Source organism: Tachypleus tridentatus, chromosome 6 (genome assembly GCF_004210375.1).
Source record: "Tachypleus tridentatus isolate NWPU-2018 chromosome 6, ASM421037v1, whole genome shotgun sequence".
Lineage (NCBI taxonomy): Eukaryota > Metazoa > Arthropoda > Merostomata > Xiphosura > Limulidae > Tachypleus > Tachypleus tridentatus.
This window is the reverse complement of record NC_134830.1, coordinates 130,104,596-130,126,529: the sequence shown is the minus strand read 5'-3', so window position 1 is coordinate 130,126,529 and position 21,934 is coordinate 130,104,596. Positions and strand designations below refer to the sequence as shown.

The 21,934-nt window shown below is 31.6% G+C and overlaps 1 protein-coding gene across 2 annotated transcripts; it reads right to left on the bottom strand.

Moving 5' to 3' along the window:
- Positions 1 to 1,978: 1,978 nt before the first annotated feature.
- Positions 1,979 to 20,226, bottom strand: LOC143253654 (fasciclin-2-like). Of its 2 annotated transcripts, XR_013029757.1 has the most exons (5): positions 20,071 to 20,226; positions 16,888 to 17,044; positions 14,340 to 14,530; positions 6,279 to 6,367; positions 1,979 to 3,914 (listed from the first exon to the last, which is right to left on the bottom strand). XR_013029757.1 is itself a non-coding variant. In XM_076507857.1 (4 exons), exons 1-4 carry the CDS (start codon positions 20,134 to 20,136, stop codon positions 3,909 to 3,911), a joined length of 420 nt encoding a protein of 139 aa, XP_076363972.1. In that variant the 5' UTR covers positions 20,137 to 20,226; the 3' UTR covers positions 1,979 to 3,908. The 2 variants fall into 2 exon arrangements, 1 of the variants encoding a protein (XP_076363972.1); XM_076507857.1 differs by lacking the exon at positions 6,279 to 6,367.
- Positions 20,227 to 21,934: the final 1,708 nt, after the last annotated feature.

The following is a 21,934-nucleotide window of genomic DNA, read 5'->3' as shown; positions in this document are numbered from 1 at the left end:
TACAGTTAACTAAGTTCAATTATTCTTATTACACCAAAATCCATTATTCCAACTAGTGCTCTGTAGTCATCTACTTTGTTTCTTGTACTTTTAGCATTATAATAAAAACAGTGTAGCCTACCACTAAAAGTACTTCTGTACTTTGTATCTACAAAAAGGTTTTGCATCTTACTTCCATTATTTTCACTTTCACCACTGTCTATTCCTTTTATGTAGCTGCCCTTACAAAGAAGTCAGCTCCTATCTTACTTATGTGCAACTCATCTGCTCCAAATATTTCCCACTTCCCACTGACCTTATCCCACAAATAAAACCAGCTAATTATTCATCTTTAAGTACTATCATAAGTATACTATTCAGCCCTAGAACTTAATTCTACCCAGACTTAATTGTGAGGATTAAATTTTAAGCTGTTTACAGCTCCTTTCTACAAGTTTTTTTTTATAAATCTCTTGCACTTATCAGTTAGATCATCCAACCTACATCATTAGTCCCTCTGAGAACTAAAAGTTGTGCTTCATTGCTAGCACCCTACATTATTTGCTCTGTCAATTGTGTGTTCTACTCTTGCCTCTAATTCTTTTCTTCGTATTTATCCCACAGAAGTAGAAGAGAGAAAAAGTTTTAGATATGGTAAAACTTTGTTGTGATTCCAATTTATAGTCTTACTTTTCTAACAGGGTGATCAAATTATCAAATAGTTTTCCTTTAGAAGTACTAAAAGATATTAAGAAGAGCCTGAATGAGTATTTTAGAGATTAGGGTAGGATACAGAAAAATTAGCTATATTGGTGGTTTTCAGAAACAGCCTAAACTTGACCATACAGATTTGACAGTTGGTTCAACCAACCACTTTTCACTCTCAAACTCAATATATTCTTATTATTCTCATTCATATATTCTTGTGTATTATTCTGCCCATAATATTCTACTGACATTTAATTATAATCTATTATGTCATCTATTTGGGTGAGACTATGACATCTCAATGTGTGATTGTTACTTATCTGTGAAATGGGCATTTTAACTTTATTCAACATTATTTTATCTATTATGTCATCCAATGAAGTGGGTTTGTCTGTACATAATCAACCATTCTACTACACTCATTTAATTTTATCTATTGTGTCATCTATACACTCAGTTAAATGGGTGATTTTAATTCTTTATTCAACATTATTTTATCTATTATGTCATCTATACACTCAATGAAGTGGGTGATTGTTAATTCTTTATTCAACATTATTTTATCTATTGTGTCATCTATACACTCAGTGAAATGGGTGATTGTTAATTCTTTATTCAACATTATTTTATCTATTGTGTCATCTATACACTCAGTTAAATGGGTGATTGTTAATTCTTTATTCAACATTATTTTATCTATTGTGTCATCTATACACTCAGTTAAATGGGTGATTGTTAATTCTTTATTATTAATCATGTCATCTATACACAGTGAAATGGGTGATTGTTAATTCTTTGTTCAACATTATTTTATCTATTGTGTCATCTATACACTCAGTTAAATGGGTGATTGTTAATTCTTTATTCAACATTATTTTATCTATTGTGTCATCTATACACTCAGTGAAATGGGTGATTGTTAATTCTTTATTAAACATTATTTTATCTATTATGTCATCTATACACTCAGTTAAATGGGTGATTGCATTTAAAAGAAAAGGGATTGAGTAATAACTACTGAATTGTGAACTGTCTTTAATAATGCACAACACAGCAGGCCAGAACATAGTTCTTACCAAATTGTAAAAGCACCAATTATTAATTTCTCAGCTGTTTTCTGTTGATTTTTTACCCATATTTTAAAAATTTATTTTATTACAATTTTCTTTTTTTTCCCCCATTAGATTCAAATTCAAAAATCAGTTTCAGTTGACTTCACTATTCAAGTAATATAATTTCTATGTAAACTGTATTTAAGTACTACAAGTAAACTGTAACAAAATTTATTACAAAAATAGTGATTTTACAAATAAAACATTACAGACATACTACTCAAGTACATTGTGAATAGCATGTTTTTATACAGTTTGGGTATTATGTACTTTTTCTAGTTGTATTGAATATATACTGCAATTAAATGTAATCATCTTATTTTCTTTTATGCGTACATATCAAACTCAGAAGTGCAGAAAGTATTCTTAAAAAATTGTGTAATTCCCAAACACAAGATTATTTTTTAAAAATCAATTTTCAGATCAGTCCTATCAGTTTAAGAAAACTGATGTGGTAATCGAGTTCGTTTCCTACAAAAGTAGAAAACAAGACATAACCACAGAGAACATGAAAGCAGATTCACCTTAAGTGAAATGAGAAACTGATGGTTCGAAAAAGTTTTGAAAGTTAGTTTATTTGGATCCAACAATGATAGCTTAAAACCTTTACTTCATAACTTTGGTTGGTTGTTAACAAACATCCAGTGGTACTTTTATACTGCAAAAGATGCATATGGAATACTTAGTATTTCACTTATACAAAACTGGAATATTGATCACTGCCATTTAATTTCATTGTACATCATTGTCAGTGCATGATGGCTAAAATGTTCGAGATATTTTTATGCTGGTTTTTTTTTCTATCTCAGTATTATTTAGAATTTTATGAAAAATTCTGATTTATTTAAAATTTTGTTAGGCTCGACAATCAACACCAAATCCTTGCTCTATTGGTTTGATGGATAACAATCTTATGTTAGCACAACATACAATGTTTGTCGATTAATTTTGAAATAAAAAGCTGTTACTTGTCATAACATTCTGAACAAGAAAATTGGATATGTTAGAGAACAATGTTTTATGTCTATTATGGATGAAGTATTATCAGAATCATTATTCTAATCACCTTCAATCCGAGCAAGAGTAGACTGAGCTAGGGTATTTTGTTTAGCCAATACTTCTGTTAATGTTGGATCACATTGAGGCTAGAATACTGAGCAAGGAATGCATTTTTATTTATAAATATTTTGTATTTAGAGAGCTCTGGAATATTAACACGAACAAAATTCACTTACTAGTATTGGCTTATCCAATATTGAGAAAAGGGTTTTGACATACAAATACCCAATAAGTACTAGTTAGCTACTGCTGAAAAAAACACATTTATAAACACACCCCAAAGTATTTAAAACAGTAACTCTACACTTGTTTTATTGAAAGATATTCAGAATAATATTTCATACCTAAACTACAATTCATTACATACAATATTAATACCCACACCTTTAATATAAGATCCAATATGCAAGAAACTGCCACTTTTTTAAAACAAAAATATTTGATTACATTACTAAATATATTGTAATGATACATCTTGAAGACAAGCAGTTGCAATTTAAATAAAAAGTCAATAATAACCAATAAAATTGTCATAAATGAATTTAAAACAGATATAATTATTGTTCTTTTACAATGAATGAAGTATTTCAATAAAAAGTTTGGAAACATGCCATTTTAAAATGAGTTTCGATGGCGAAAAACAAACTTTTTTGATGGAAATTGAACACGATATAAAAATCTTGCATCTATTTCTTAAACAAAGATAATCCCTAGATTTTATTTAACAAGTCTTTAAGAATTACATGCACTACACCAGTAACAAAAACACTTGCAAGTTCAAAGCAAATGGGTTACAAGTTCAATTATGTACTTATTACAATAAAGTTACAACCATTTAGCCAAACCGTTTTATTATGAATGAAAGTGAAAGGTATTTATCTTTTATAATAAAATTATAAACAATTTATTTTACAAAACAGTGTGTGGCCTTTAATAAACTATAAAATGTTACTTTTACTTATGATCAGCTGTTACACTTCACTATTTTTAGACAGATTTGTGTTAGATCTTTTTGGTGCTTTGAAGTCATTCTTTTCTCTTGTGATGTCTTTACCACTGAAAAATAAAAGAAATGGAATGATTCCAAAGTATCATACATGAAATGAATATATTCAAATATAACCCAATTTATATAAGTTTGCATGTAGTGATTTACAAAAATAAAGTCAACAGATGGAATAGTAACAGACATAAGTTAACTCATTTTCATTTTCTGCTTATTTCACCGTTCCTGTAATTTTAAGACATAACTAGTTTTCTTGTTGATAAACACATGTTAATTTTACAACTGCAATTAGTATCTTACGCAATTTCGTGAAAAAGGTATTTGAATGGAGAAACATCAATTAAATCAATGAGATAAGATCTATATTAGTGATAAGCAAAGCAATCCAAAACATCATTAATATAATTTGAATAGTATTTTAAGTTTTGTATCAGTGTACATTAGTTTTATTCTAATCACAGTAAAAATATTGCAAATGAATTTAACTTTTGCACATGAATCAGCTATAAAATGTTTTCTGTTCAAGATCATTGGAATGTAGTAAACTTAGATTTATATGGTCTGTGTAAAGATGCAATAGTTGGTTTAAATGTTAAATAATTTATCTTTATATTAAATGACATTATTCTTTTACATGAATAACATTAAATGAAAATAAAACAGTTTCATACATGTGTAGTACAAACAACGTTTTCATAAACAGTTAATCCTGCTGTTAGTATTAGAGGATGAAAGAGGGGAGACAGTAAAAGAATCACTTGTTTGTTCAAGAAGTAACCACTAGACAACACAAGACCATATTTTTACTAAACATTCTTTATGGAACTCTTTGCAACATATCTGTTAATACACCTAATAAACATTTCTGTAAATTATCAAGTTGTTAAATTTATCTAAAAGTGGAATATATGAAGTCCTAACTTATACAGTATTTACAATGCAAGTCTAAAGCTCTTATTCAATTTTTAAGGAAAGTCAGAAATGAGCTACATTGATTCATTTTCATTATCTCGTAAAGACAGGATGCTTTCAACTTTATTAATATCATGATATATTAGCTATCAAAAATTATTTTCATTAAATGAACTGTAGGTTTGTTTTTTTTACATTCCTCATATTTATCTATTTGTATTCAATAGAGATGCAAAGCTACAGAAGGACTATCTTCACTTGCCCTTAATTTTCAACTGACAAACTACTTGGGAAGGAAAGGACCCTTAGTTTGGCAAGCCAATCACTTTATCCTCATTTATAAACAAACAATACTAAAGTATTACTGGACCAACTTTTGACATCACTCACCACTAGCTTTTGAAGTTCTTCAAAAATAAACTGGCATTTGAAATATCACACTAATAACATTTTGTTTTGTAACTGTGTAACACATGCTATTAGAAAGTAAGAATATAGTGAAAAACTTTTGCTAAATTAGATTTCTTCTAAGACAAGCAGTTTCATAAATGTGCAAGATAATATGCATGAGTTAGAAAAATTCTAATTGTAAAAACTTAAAAAAAATTAAAACATTAAACACATTTTCATAAAGATGTATAGAATGATTCATATGCTTAAAGTACAGGCGTGTATTTAATTTTATAATATCAATTAACACTTTAAATTTTATGAATAACATTTGTTTTACAAAGTTCAAGTTTTGCAAAAGTTACCAGCACATTTTCATGAGTAATTCTCCATAATAGAATTACAGTTGTAGCAATAAAAGCATTTTCAGGAACAATATAGAATTGAAATATGTTTTAAAGTTCACAAACTCAATAAAAAAAAACAAAAAAACACATTCTGATAGTTATACTTATAAATATGATCATAAAATAAACAAACATTCTACAAAACAGAACAGTTTGGTTAAAATACAAACTTAGTAGCTTTATGTAAGAACTGATTATTTCCACACACTAAAAAGAAAAACTAAATGTAAATAATCTAAAGCAAAATGATCCACTAGCACCTTGACTTTTGTAGATCATAACTGATTGCACTGATGTTGTGAGAGGGCACACATACCAAGACTTGAGAAGCAAATACACACACATTTAGTTACTATAATTATTTGCAAAGGAAAATGAGAAACCTGGATTTCTTTTTTTCAAATAACTTGTTTAACTAGTGGAAATTGTCATAGGAAATTGTCAAATACTAAACAAATTTTAATAAAATATAAATTTTCAGGTTTTTTAGCTCCCTGATCATTTCAACAACTTAGAATGCTAGTGTTATAAGTACATCCACTTCATCCTTCATGGAATATTGATTCATATTTGAATATTTATCTTAGTTCTTTAATATTCACATTAACTCATCTTGTCAGACTTTACATCACACTAAATCTCATACTGTACAATATTCCAATAAAGAAATTTCACAAAAGAGTAAAATTTGGTACTGTCACTGACTGACTGGGATCAGCGTGTTCTCACTAGTTACTTCTCCACCATTTGAATTTTTTGGATTCTCCCTTGTCTTCTGAACAAATTCATTTTTGCTGAAAAAGTTAGTTTCATTTAAAATGTCTTATTTTTACATGATACAAATTAAAATGATTCAAAAATAACGTGTTTCATTTTTAAAAACGACTACAAATACAGAGATGATTTTTTTTAACCCAATATTTTAACTCCTTTCCAAAAGCAAAATTTCCATAAAGTTTCTAAATTTAAATATTTCATAAGCTCTGGTAAATTTTAAGTAAGAGAGAGATTATAGACTTAATTAATGGCAAAAAAATCCTACAACTTACTGTAGTTATTTTGATTTGTAAGTTACTTAAAACAAGGTTGAATATTTATGTTAAGATCCCCCCAAAAGTACATGTTTGATAAGTTTATCAACAAAATCTAATTTCACATAAAACAACTTATTTTGTTGCACTTTAATCCTTTCCCAGTTCTGTGCTTTACGCAAAATAAAAGTGAAAACAGTTTTTAAAAGTATGTTGAGCTGCATTCTAAAAAATATGTAAACGCATAACTTATACCAACTTCATTGTAATTCAACAGTGAAATTTATTGTTCAGATTTCAAGAAACTTAGATTATTTTGTTCAGATTTTAAGAAACTTAGATTATTTTGAACTGTTTGCATATATGCATCAAACATCTTTGCACAAGTTATGATTTTCAGTACTAAAAAAATAGATCCAAACTAGATTTCATTCACAACTGATAATACTTCATGTAGTTCAGAGAAAAAAACGGCTTAGATGAAATAGACTTGTTTTTATTTGAAAATTGAAAAAAAGTAGTCTTCATAAAAATTTATCTTAATGGTTTTTTATCACTGATTTTCAAAATTACTCTACTTAAAATTTATTTTGTTTAATTCATAAAGGTGTTCATTAAAGCATATTTTCAGATTTTAATACTTCAAGTTAATATGAACCAATATATATATATATATATATTTTATAACAATATATATAGAGTGGCAAGGTTTGGATTATTAGTTGTCGAACTTGTGCCATAACTGCTGTAGACCAAAATTCTCAGGCCTAACACACAAAAGGAGTAGCTTTGAATTACAGAATTTTATTTCTTGCTGTATTTAATTTTTGATTTTTTTTAGGAGTTTCTCTTCGACAAAGATTATAGTTTAAAGCTAACTGAATAGAAAAACCGAGTGTTGTTGTTGTTTTGAATTAAGCACAAAGCTACACAATGGACTATCTGTGCTCTGCCCACCATGGGTATCGAAACCTGGTTTTTAGCATTGTAAGTCCACAGACATACCGCTGAGCCACTGGGGGGCAAAAACCGAGTGTTTTTATGTGGTTTAAAGATTACTAAAACTGTACATTCCAATTAAATGTTATGCATAGTTGGAGAATTTGCTTGTATGCAGGATGAGCCACTTTGTTTTTTTTTCAGTTTGCCACTTCCCAAAAGCATACTAGAAATGTCAAATTAACAACACAAAAAACAGTAACAATAGACTACAGATTAAAACACATTAATCCAATCCTTCCATAAGAAGCATGTCAAGCTTTTACAAAAGACACACAGATATAACAAACAGAAGCTGGCAATTTAAAGGCTTACTCAAGATACACTACAGTAAACCCCCTATAGATGAATCCACCTCAATATAATCAGCATTTTATATACAAAAAATATCATACATACTTTGGGGGTGGGGGAAGGAATTAACATACCTGACAATTGGCCTAAAGCCCACAATCCAAGTTCAGTCAAAAATATACCACTTAGTAAACAAGTGCTAAGCCAGCAATCTGTGATAATTCTCATTATTAACAATTAATAGTTACAGTAAGTAATTACAAAAAAGTCATACTGTAGCAATTAACTTTGAGTAATACTTTATTAAGACTGTAACTGTGAATAATGTCACAGTGTTTATACACACACACACACACACACTGGTTCACTTCAGTAGACAATATGAAGCAGTCTGTAGATACTGTTCAACAAACCTCATGCTTGACAACTGACACGAGATGTCCAAGTTGTCAACATAGATACCTGTTTGCAAATGTAAGGGGGAGTTGTCCACTGATGGCATTAATCTTTATAAGATTAAGCTCTGAGGGACTCCTACTTCCTGTGGGTAACAACAGGAAAGTGTCTAACACAGACGTAGAATTGCCAGTCCATTAAAAAATGTTTTATAAAAAATGGGTAAATGTCCATGCAACCCACATGAATGGAGGTCTTATAAAATGCCATACCTTCACATAGTATCATAAGCCTTCAAGGTAAAAAAAAACAAGATGTTGCTTGAGAAAGGCTTCTCTGATTGACATTTAGGTGGTCCATGGTGGAGTGCTGTTGTCAAACTCCTCACTGGGTGGGCAAGAGAAGGTTGTTTGATTTGAGGAACCAAACAAGATGAATATTAACCATCCTCTCTAAGGTCTTACAAAAGACAGCTCAAAGCAGTTGAATGATAGTTTTAAAGAATCTTGGTATCCATCCCAGGTTTAAGAAAATGGAGGACAAATAGAATGGCACAAAGCATCAGGAAAAACATCCTTCTGCCAGATATGGTTAAAAACAACCAAAAGAGCAGCAAGAGAGGCAGGAGAGAGATAGTGTAGCATCTCAGTAAATACCATCAAGTCTGACTGATGAACTGCCAGACTGAAGAAGACCAAGCTTGAGTTCCACCAACGTAAATGGGCAATTAGTCACAGAAACGATCCATCCGAAAGGAAAGAGGTAATCCTCTCCCTGTGTCTTGATGGCTAAGAGGGTGGGGGATGAAGCAGGAGCACCATATGCATGAGAAAAGCTTTAACCAAGATTATAAGTGATGCTCTGAGTATCAACAACTTCCTGGCCATCAGAGAGTAATATCAAAACATGGACAGAAGTATACCATCCACTGACTTTTCAAATCCTGTCCCACAGGATTTTTAAACTGGTGGCAAAAGAGAAGTTGCATGTGTATTTTATCCAAGATTCCTTCTGGATTTGATGTCTGACCTACTGACCAAATGCATGGACACACTGGAAAAAAAATTGTGGTTTGAAAGTTTGGGATATCTACAAAGAATATCCCAGGGCCATTTCTGAGCCTTCTGTGCTATATGGCAGGCACGATTCCACCACAGACTGTGATACTGTAGAAAACATGTTAAGATTTTAGGAATACACTGAACAGCTGCCTGGACAATATAGTCAGCAACTACTGCCACAGTCACCTATCAATGGTTTACAGACAATGGCAGGATCAAGTTCCAAGACCACAGTGAAAGAGGACCAGTTGGCCTGTTCCAACTTTCATTGAGGCAAGCAGGTCTGGTGGCATCAACCACAGCCAGTCTCTCCGAAAATGACAGCAAAATGATCACTGTCCTGTGGGTTACTGTCAACCTTACATGGAAAGTAAGAAAAGTGAAGGGGAGTAGGTAGAAAGGATCAATAGCAGTAAAATAATGACTAGGTGCATGAAAATAAGTGCAAAAACCAGTACTAAAGAAAGGTTGTGATCCAAATCATATACTCTATGGAATAATGCCTCCCATAAATATAAGCTATGGCCTTAAAGGGTGTATTGAGTGTCAAATACAGGGAGGGCATATGCCGACTGACCAGCAATGCCACCCCTCCATGCACTCATCCACCACAACCTGTGATTTATATACAAAGAACACTGCTGAAGGGTGATTAACAGCAGTAGATTTTAGAAACGTTTCCTGTAAAGAGACACATCGGGTTATAAGAATCAATCAAATCCTCAATGTCATTGTATTTGAAAAGAAACTCGACAGTCAATTATGTCAATGCAGCTATTGTTACTTAGGTGAATAACCTTTCAGCTTACAACCACATTTTTCTTTATTTAAAGTAGATCTACTCTCTTAACCACAGAAGATACAAGACTTTTCACATAGTTGAATGACTAATGGAAGCACAGAAAGATCCATTTACACTCCCATTGTAGCAGTGGAACAAAGTGCAGCAGCACATGTTCAAGATGGAGTGGTGGACAGTAACTTGAGCATTGGAGTAAGAAATGTTATGAACAGTTTTTAAATACTGTACCTCTTTCTTTCACCCACTCAGGAGAAGAACAAAAATAAGAAGGGTGAGAACCACTACAATTAACTTAATGAGGGTTTGTTTTGCACTGACATATCGTAATCCATGCCACAGCAATGAGCACATGTCAGGGAGCCACAACATGATGTCAAGTGACTTAACTACTGACATTGGAAACATCCGAAACGGTTTAGAACATATGGATGTACCTTACAGTTTAGATAATCCATGTTGATGGTGACATGTGGTTGTGATGATGTAAACAAAATTAGGATACTGATCACCATCATAATTATCCTTGCAAGTGGAGATACACTTCACTACAGAAACTCCTTATGTGGAGAAACAAGCTAGGATAGCTGATTCTGGAGTGTTTAAATCCTTCTCAATAATAACTCCTCTTGACAAATTCAACATAGCATAAGGAGTAATTGGTATATCCCTGATGCCCTTTGAATGCAAGAGGAGTTCAATGTGTTTTAAAGTGGATGTTTGCACCAAGATGGTCCCAGAACAGCTTTTCACTGACTTAGGAGAGCCAGCAAAGTCCCTCTTGTCCCTTTTGAAAAAAAAAAAAAGGCACACGCCCTAAAGAACGTAACATCAGAAAATGAAGTACAGGTGTTGAAGTTAACTACTGCTGTTGAGAATCTTCAAGATGTTGTCTTCTACCAATGGTCTGTTTTTTGTTGTTTTTTAAATTTGGGGGATCCATATAAAGAGAACTTTCAATGCCCACTGACCCCACCTACCATGGAGCCCCACAAAGAGGAAACTAATTCCAAACAAGGACATGCAGCAATGCCAGGGTTTTGCAAGCACTATACCCAAACACTAGCATCAGATACAATATCCACAACACCTGTTTAGAACATCCAACACTGGTACTTGGTTGACCTTAAATGATCCATCCAAATCACCCTGGGGTAGCCATCCCAAGGTGCCCTATCTATAGGGTTTGTTAGGGTTGGACAGCAAACATGTAGGTAGATGTTTAGATCCCAGAGAAGGTATACTGAAAGTACAGAACCGTCTCTGGAAAGTCTCCTGACCACATACAGGAATTGACCTTGAAGGCCGATAGTTTGGAACAAGGGGCATGTCGAGAGGGGTCTCAACCTCCTACTAGTAATGCTGTTATTCAGCATTTATTATTCTTGACATAACTAAGCATATTCAGATATAATGCCACACTATTACACCAAAATAACAAAAGTTGCATTTTCTGTACAACATGCACAAAGTAGGGGAGGGCACACAAAGCATATGTAGTTTACAGAGTGCACTAGCACTTTCTATGGAGGGAAGCAATTTGAAAAAAGTGTCCGACACCACAAAGCTAATACAGTGAGCCATTTGAGTTTTACCTACTTCCTAATTTGACCTTACAGCCTTGGATAGTAAGACATTTGTTACTCATGACTATCAACTAACTAATAACATGAACCAGTGTAAAAGAGCATTTAGAACTGGATGTTAAATCAGATACAAAGTACCTATACCACATCTCTTCCAATAAAGTCACCTTGACTATTGCATAGTGTAAGCTATGTTTCAAGTAAATCTAGAGCAAGTTCTGAAAGCTTACACAGAACTTTGGTGAGTTAATAATGAACACCATAAAATATTATAAATAAATTGGGTGAAACTTGGAAATTGTTTATTTGTCATAGCATCCACCCCCATATTTAAGTTCATAGCCTAAACAAATAGCAGATACCTTGCTTTGGTTCAAATATAAGATCTTTTACAATTATTTGAGAAAAATGTGCATCCACATCACAAGGAAATAGGAAGAATAAACAAGGGAGAAAACTGGACCAAACATTAATATTTTATCAAGTTCTACAGTCCACTGTGACACAAGTTACTGTGAACAGGGGTAACAGGTGTTAGGAAGAATCACTTATGCTTCGTATTGCCCCTGAAGTATGGAGTGCTAGAAAGTAGGTTATACAGGTAATTAAACTGTGGCCAATGTGCAGGAGCAGACAGGTTAGTTTTTTTTAATTATTCACTTGTTCAACAATAACCAGAGTTTTTACTAATGAAAATTTAAGCAGTACAAAGTACTTAGAATAAATATTTTCTACATCACAGTGGTCACTACTTCTGCTATGAGATGTGTTACACATAAATGCAACTGACATATATCTAGAAAAGACTGGGTTTTTAATACTTCATCACCATGTTTTAACATGATATTGCTAGTTTCAAGATCAGAGGTGTATATGCAATATAAAAAAATTTACTTTGTCTGTCATAATTCTGGTTTCAGTATGTTTATTTTGGTTTCTTAGATATTTATAATGCTTTTCCTTCTGTGACCAACAAGCCAATACTTGAGCATTATAGTACACGAGTTTTAAATTTATCTTGTTTACCTTAGTTTTTCTGATTTATAATTCAGAATTTTTGTACATATAGAAGGTACTTCAAACATTTTGGCAGTAAAAAAACGACCTTTAATCTAGTGATTCTAGTCCATAAGAATGGATTGATGGTAAAATATTGGCCAAATATTTTTTTTTAGTATTTTAGTGTGATTTTATTATTTTAGCATCATTTTCATTTTGTGCCCTTAATATGATTCGAATTCAATTTTGATAAATTTTTGTATAAAAATTGTGCTATAAATTATACAGTTTCACACTTGCTTATTTCCAGTATTGACTTTTTAATTCTCTTCTGTACTCTAAATGTTATGATTTGAACACATTTCATTTCTATTTTGATTATGTAATAACTCACTGAGTTATTTTAACTTCATTTATATCACATGAAAGAAACGATTACAACATCTTAAAATCTGTAACGAACATAAATTCAGCTGTAACAAAAACTGAAATAAAGAGTAGAAGGAAGTTATAACTCGAATAGTTACTGCTTCCAACCTTTTATAACTATCAGAGAATACATCTTTATTCAGGTATCTACAAATATAAATGGTACGCTGTTGTCTGTCCATGTAACTACTTCACAAGGTGTGGCATGGAGATTCATTAGATCCATGCAGAGGGTATATACAAGTTTTGTTTTGCATTTTTAGTGGTTAAAACTTCAAAAATTCTATCTCATCTCCTATGGATGGGTCTTTATATCTGGTATGAAAGTTTGAGTCCATGTGGAGAAACATACAATTCTGCAGTTTCATTTTTTGTTTCACAGGTTTTATGGTCTTTTTTTTCACAATTACATAAGGTAAACAACTTTATATTCTAACACAACATTTCATTAATCATAGAGTTACATAACTTCCATCCTGAGGACAGGTACTCCAGCTACTATTCACAAACTTTCTCAATTTTCATAAGGTGTGCTGCACATAATTATGACTCTCATTAACCAGATGTTGAAAGATTGTAAACATATGCTAGTCCTTTTTCTCAAAGTTACAAACAGCAATGTTACAAACACATCTTGCTTTAGTTCCTTTTTTTTTAGTTTGTTGTTTTTGTTTTTTTAACTATGTGGGGTAAGGAAAACACATCTCAAGTGGTGAAACATACTTACACAAGCTTATAACAGAAGGTAATATTCTTTGTATATAATACTTGGAACAGTAGCTCATGCTTGCAACTTGGAATTAAGGTACATCATAATTAAACACACTGCCTGATTTGAAAGTGAGTTAATTAATTCTTGCCATCCTTTATTTACATTTCAGGAGATTCCTCTCTACATTAGTCGTCAATAAAGAGTCATTATATAGAATACGAAAGCCAGCCAATGAATTGAGACAAACAAATGTTGTAAATAAAGGTTTTAATTATTTGCTTCTGTAGTTGTTTTCCCTAAGTCACTCTCTAACATTTTCATATTCTACTTTTTACAGATACTTTAAACTTACCTGTTGGACATCAGCATACCTGAATATCACAGCAACAAAATATCAGGCTTAAGTGATATTAAAACCAACTAATTAAAAAATAAGCTCTAAAATACTAAACTCACTTACCAACAAATTACTGTATCCCTCGCTTACAAAAATACTGTAAGTTTCATTTTGATCAGACACTATCTCTATACCATTGAAAGACCACTTAAAGGTTACAACAGGAAATGAATCAATTATACAGGTTAAGTTGACATGATTATTGTTCCGTGTCTTCACAATCTCTGATATAGGTCCAATAACTTTTAGTTTAGCTGTTTATAAACAAAAGCAGAATTAGATAGAAGAAATGCTTTAAATGAATAAAAACTAAATGATTCACAAAAATTAGTAATAGATACAAGGTAGTAATTGTCATGGTTACTTTATTAATAAGCCTCCAAATAATTCAGTAAATTTGTTGCAAAATTAAATCTGAGCTTTATAAAAAAATACATTTTCACGTACATCATTCTTACAAAAATCTTTTATTCAATGATAAGTTTAAACTACTAGTGTTGTAGTACGGTTGTGTATTCGTTTGGACTGTTTCTATACTTTTTGGCATTTTTTCCTTATTTGTCAAAAATTTTTTTATAACTTGTTCCCCCTCTTTCAATTTTTTAAATTTATGTTAACAAATGATAATTTTTACAAAGGAAACAGTTTTGGCTTAGCGGGATGAGTTGTCTAAATAAATTTTCTGTTTAGGCTAGTGAAACACTATACTGTTTAATCACACCACAAGCTTTTGTTTGTTTGCTTGTTTTGGAATTTCGCACAAAGCTACTCGAGGGCTATCTGTGCTAGCCATCCCTAATTTAGCAGTGTAAGACTAGAGGAAAGGCAGCTAGTCATCACCACCCACTGCCAACTCTTGGGCTACTCTTTTACCAACGAATAGTGGGAATGACCATCACATTATAACCCCCCCAATGAATGACCCCATTATATTAATTTTTGTTAGCAACAAGATCATGAGAAGCTTAGCACTTTCGATGTCTATTATTCAACCAATAGGATTTTCTCATCTTGTGTACCTTGTATGATTGATCAGTAGAAATAAATATATCCAAATGACGCGTTTGATTGGCTTATAAGCTATGATCAGTACCTGTCCTTTATATTAGACAATGGGTTTTGTTTGTCATTCGACAGGATGTGAAGCAAGAGCTTTACAGTTATAATTTTTAAAATTTTAATTGCATATTTAAGGTCCTCAAAACAGTAGCAAATTTGACCACAAAATACATGAGTACTGGCATTTTGAGAATTTCATCTAAGTTGGTGCAACTTATTAAAACAAAACTGGTGAAATATACTTCAGAATATTCCAACAAAACTAGCAATTAAATTAACTAAAAAGTAACCTATACATCTTTTACCGTATCGAAACGACTTAAAATACAGCCTGCCCAAGAAAGGTCAATATAAGAGAAAAAAAAAAGCTTTCCACCATGCGTTTTCCAAGATTAACTAATTCTCATGAAATAGGTCAATCGTTTCACTGAGCACAACTGTGAAGATCGTATTTAATAAACATGTTAGTGAAGTCTTCTGTGAAAATGAAAACGAAATAAACAGAAAGATCTGTTAAATAACTGGCTTTTTCTAGATGAACGCTTTCATATGGCGCGTTCATACCATAGAAAAAGTTTTTTGTTTTTTTTCCAATTAGTCTGTTTGTTTGTTTCTTTTTGGAATTTCGCACAAAGCTACTCGAGGGCTATCTGTGCTAGCCGTCCCTAATTTAGCAGTGTAAGACTAGAGGGAAGGCAGCAGGTCATCACCACCCACTGCCAACTCTTGGGCTACTCTTTTACCAACGAATAGTGGGATTGGCTGTAACATTATCACGCCCCCACGGCTGGGAGGGCGAGCATGTTTGGCACGACGCGGATGCGAACCCGCGACTTTCAGATTACGAGTCGCACGCCTTAACACGCGTGGCCATGCTGGGCCTCACACCACAAGCTAACCTTTATAATGTGACTAGCAGATACACCTGCTTAGACACTCATGGGTACACAATGCAACAAGTGGATTTATTTCATGTAGCCATGTAACTTTACCTTATACTAAACAGATTTACCCCATAGCTCATAGTTTTTCAAAATATATTCTTCTGTGACGAACAGGAATACTCCCATATCCTTGAAAAAAAGAAATACAGTAAGAGTAGGTGAGCGTTCACATGTGCACACAAATTCTTAAATTCATTTCCTGGTGGATAATTGCCACTTTAAGCAGAATCAGACTGAATGATAATTACGCACTAAAATGGGTTAAAATGCAACATTTTAATGTATAAGTTATCACAACAACTTCAAGAATTGGTATGCTTGTCTTTCTGTTGTCAGAATAATTAAGAAAATATTTGGCTGTTATGTTACTTGCTGGTTCTCTATTTTAGCAATGGTTTTTGGCAAAACTGAAGATTTTTAACACCTTTTGAAAACCTAAAAACCTAAATTTGGTTAGTTTTTTTATTAGTTTCTTATATTGTTATGACAGACTTGAGACTATGTTAATAATTCATAACGTGTGGAAGTCGTATCTTCACTATACAACTCCAGTATAGTTAAGTACTGGCATTCTTAGTAATAGCGAAAACATTCATGCTACAACTTACATTCTACTAACAAGTGTCCTGTTTTCTCTACACTTCCACCTATATTTTTTGCAAGACATAAATACTCGGCCTCATGGTCCCTTCTAACTTTGTTAATGGTCATAGTTAAGACTGCAACATCCTCTTCTTGGAACTTTTCTATTGAGGTTCTATCATCCTAAGAGGAGGTATACTTAAAATAAGTTTAATATGTAGAACTAAGTATATACTTGTAAAATTAACCTGAATAAATTTTCTGATATTATGATATGACAGTAACAGGGTGGTATATGTGTATGCTTTAATATATGTAGACAATTAGAAACTCTAATAATGGATTTGTATGAATTTAAGCAACAACCTAAAGAGAACACTAGTAAGTTTTCTACAATTCTATATTGTATTATGAAAATTGAGCTAAACTTTATACCATGAAATATTTCATGTATGTATATATTTTTAAAGAAGGTGTAGTGTTTTGATCTGTTTGTCTGGTAAGATGTTACTTAATTTTGGCTTGAATTATTTTAAGTACATCATTTAGGCTTAAAAATTAAGTACTTATTACTTGCAGTTTTCTTATTCAGTGTCCAAGGATTTTTAAATATTTGACAAGATTAGGCTACAGATATTCCTTTACCCATTGGTCTAAATGACAAGTCATGATGACAATGACAATAAAAAATAAGCCATGTATGACCACAAATCAATTAACATTAAATCTTTATTTTAAAAAAGTTCTTTAATTATAAAGAAAGTTTAAATGCTAAACAAATGAACTTGTGGATAGTTTAATTTCATAATAACCTTAATCAGCTTGATTTGTTTAGTGATAAATTTGTATTAAACATTTTAAGTTGTTTCGAAACAAAAGACAACGGGGAAATATAAGTTAGTATTCATACATGTATGATTTATCATTTGTTCTTGTTTTCAATGGTCAGCAGAACTATATTATTTAGACCAAATACAAACACATGGCCTAAAGTTGCTGAGAAGAACATGAAGCAACAGAAATAAGGACTTAAAGATTTTTTTTAAGTTAAATAATGAAGAAAATTACATAAAGAAACTACGCATCAGAAGATTGAAATCAAAGCCAAATATTCATTATTTGTCAATTAAGTTCCTGGGAAGTTAAGTTTCATTCACCTTTCATTGAATCTAAATTTGATTCATAAACATTGGGTGGAAGAAATGGTAGCAGATAACCTATTTAAGTTTGCAACAAGTTCAGTAAACATGATCAGCCTATATATGTATTGTAAAAGCAAATTAGTGACTGAAATAACTAAATAGCAGGTATTTAGGCTTATTTACAAGTTGATAATATTTCATAGATACAATCTCCATTATTTTGTGTGTATTATGGTTGAATACACTTAACTTGCATACTGAATCTGTTGTCCTTCTTTCAAGATGGTCAGCTGTGAAGCTGGAACACCAGAGAAGCACGACATTCCAATAACCCTTTTGTTTCTTCAAAATGTTTGAGCAATCCTTGGACATTGGAAATTTTTAATGCAGCACAAATTCTCTTATATTATGAGAGTATGCACCCTTACACATAATGAAGCAGTAACATGCAACTCAAGAGAATTGTATTCAATCTTTAAAACAATGTTCCTACACCTCAACTGAGAATTAAAAATCTTAAGTTTAATCTCATTTCAAAAGCACATAATCTCTTGGTAGATAATATAGTAAGTAATTAAAAAAAACTAAGTTTAGTGGTGAATTTTCTGAACAGTGTGACAAAATCAGCACACAGTCAAATCTTGCATCTGTAATAACTAACAATTTTCAGTTTCCACAAGAATAATTGGCTTACAGATTTTAAACGAGTTAGAACTTAATTAAAATTGCTATGTTGTTGCAAAAATGATCAACTAGCAAAATTTGTAAAATTTAAATTATAGCTATGTTAAAATTAAGTTCACCTATGAATGCCAATAATACCTCTTAACACAAATGAACATGAATATTTTAATGTTATCAGAAATCTGAAATTTCAGTTATAAATTCAATCCAACAACACTCTTCATTTCAAAGAAAACAGAAACGTTTCAAATTCCATACATGCAAAAATCCATTCCTCTGAACTTCAGGTACTCAAACTAAAATCAAGATTAAAATTTAACTCTTCCCCAAACAACCTTACACATTCCACTAACAGCAAACCTGTTTAACAACTACCTCTGTCCAGATCTCTGAACTCTGGTGTCTGAGAGCTACAAATAATTTCTACCCATTACAGGCTTACACATGTGGATCTTGAAAAAAAGATAATTAACAGTATCTGTCCATGTGTGTAACTACAATATGTGTTTAGCTCTTTATTGATAATCCTATAATTTTAATATAACACCAAATCTCATTCTCAACACTAACAAATATGCTACATAAGTCGCTATCAACACTAACAACCATGCTACATACGTCACTATCAGGAAACTATTTAAGAGAATATGTTGTAGCATAACTCAAGCACACAAATTGAAAACACCAATTCCATCTTCTATCATACTCACAGTAACTAGTAAAGCTAAAAATTAGACTATCCTATAGGTGAAGGAGACATTGGATTCTTAAAAAGAAGTCAAAATTAAACAAGCAACCAGATACTACTAAACTTTTACTCATAGTTCAGGCATTTGAAATTATTTAACCTCAAACACTCCATTGTAATATTTTTACTTGCATTATTTGGAACCAATTGATTAAAACTCATTTTATATACAATCAAATGTATTCAGTTGTCAACAGATGTTCCATATAAACATCAATTCATAATTTACAGTGGTATACAACAAAAAATAAAAAAAAAGTTATGGTTACTGACAAAACTTTTTATCCAAAATAGAAAAAGTTGTTCTTTATGGGTTTTTTTCATTCAGAAGGATAAGTAAAAAAATAGTACAAAAAGGCAAATGTTTAATATGGAAAAAATCGCTATCTAAAAGTTACAACTTATTAAAAGTGATATAGAAATATATTCTAAAATATAGAACTGTTTTACTATTTAATATTTGAATTAAATATTTTCCTAGTTATTTATTTGGAATACTGCAAGAATGTGGTGATATATTTACTGTGAAACATTATGAAAAATTCACCTGTGTTTAACTGTTGCAGTTGTAGTACTATAAAGGAATGGATCAGACTTACACTAAGTCGATTTTTTTTTAATCAGACAGAACTCACAGAATACAACAAGCTGCACCTTCCTGTTATCTTCACCAACTTTGTTTCGTGCAACACACGTATCATTTCCTGTATCCTCTTTCTTCAAATTGTGTATTGTTATGCTTCCATTAACCTCATGAACTACAAATCTTTCTTTGGAGCCCAGTTTAACACCATTCTAAAAAATCGAATACAAGTTATATCACAAGAGATTTATGAAGACTACTCAATAAGGCTGAATTATAATTAACCATTGACAAACCTCTGAGATATACCTTATAAACAGTAACAAAAAGGTTTATAAAAACTAGAATCTGAATGGCACATTTTCATAAACTTATGGCTAACACAGGTACAATAAAGAGCTGAAATTATATTTCATATTTTGTTACCTAAATAATTACTGATTGTGTTAGCTTTTTTAAATAGTTCTCTAAGCTATTTAAGGATTAAACTTCTTTCAGGATCCTTAATACTTAAATAATTATTAATGTAAAAAGTAATTCGATATATTTATTTCCAAGTTGAATTCTAAATGTTAGTAATTATATTATGCTCTAATGTGAGCCTACAACTATTTTTACAGGATCCTTATAATTAAAAAAAACTAAAAATACCTTATATTGCTATTAATTCTGTTAATTACTGCTGAGTTTCTCATGTCTTTTGCAAAGAAAATAAGTTTTTTTTTGTCACAGCTCTTTGCATTATACAAGATTGTAATAAGCAATAACATACAATATTCAATAAATACAATGCCTTAACATAAATAGTAAACAGTACGCAAACAGTAGATATTTTTAGGGTTAAATTCCTTGTGCTATTTTTAAGTGAACTAAGTTATCATTTGAGTTATTGAATGGATCAGAGAAACAATTAGAATTCTTAATCAAATGAGTAGATTTTAATCAAAATGAGAATTGTAAGCAACATAAGAGCAATAATGTGTGTAACAGTTAAAGATCATACTATATGGAACAAACTGTCAGAAATCATGTTAGAAAAATTTGTTTAAAACACATTTACAAGTCCTCTTTAGCCTCAATTTGAGTTAGTAAAAGCCACATAATATCTGAGGGCTCTAAGACATGACAAAGTATCAGAAATGAAACAGTCAAAGACAAAAAGTAGAAGGAAACTAAAGTAAAAGCCTGACAGCTCATTCCATGGCTTGAAGCCTGATGGGGGACTGGTAGAGCACAATTTAAGTGGGTATTGAAAAACAGCCAGATGAGATATTGTTGGTGACAAAATGGATTTCTCCAATTGGAGAAGGAAGTCTGTTTTTGTGCTTCTTAAAAGATAATCAGTTTTGTTAATTAACAGAATGGTACAAGAAAGACCCATTTGTCTATATAATAATACATGCACAAGGCCAAAGAATACCAGTGAAGAGCAAAACTTCAAACAAATATATAGAATACACTAGGAATAGAATTAAATGCAATCAAGATGACCCTTCCAAAAACTCGCACAAACTGGTTAACAAACTGACAACAAGGGGCTGGAGTAGGCTAATCAAAATTATCTTCTGTTGAGGCCATCCTAGCAAAAGGGGGAGCCAGGAAAAGAAAATTCTTTGCAGCCAGTTCCAGTCCAGCTCATTTGCAAAAGCCACCTCAAATTCCCAAAGACACTCTTAGACCTCATATAAGATATGATCCATTGCAAGATACAGACACTATCACAAACAACTCTGACCAAGAGTGATTCCTCTCCTGGCTGTTAAACAGGAGAGAGAAGAAGTGGATAAGGTCTGGATGGCTTTTATAATAGAAACATTAACTTGAAGCAAAATAATAACTTAAAACAAACAAAAAAATGAAGTGATAAATATAAAACAAATATACAACTATAGAAACACCACCCATATTCAAAGTCA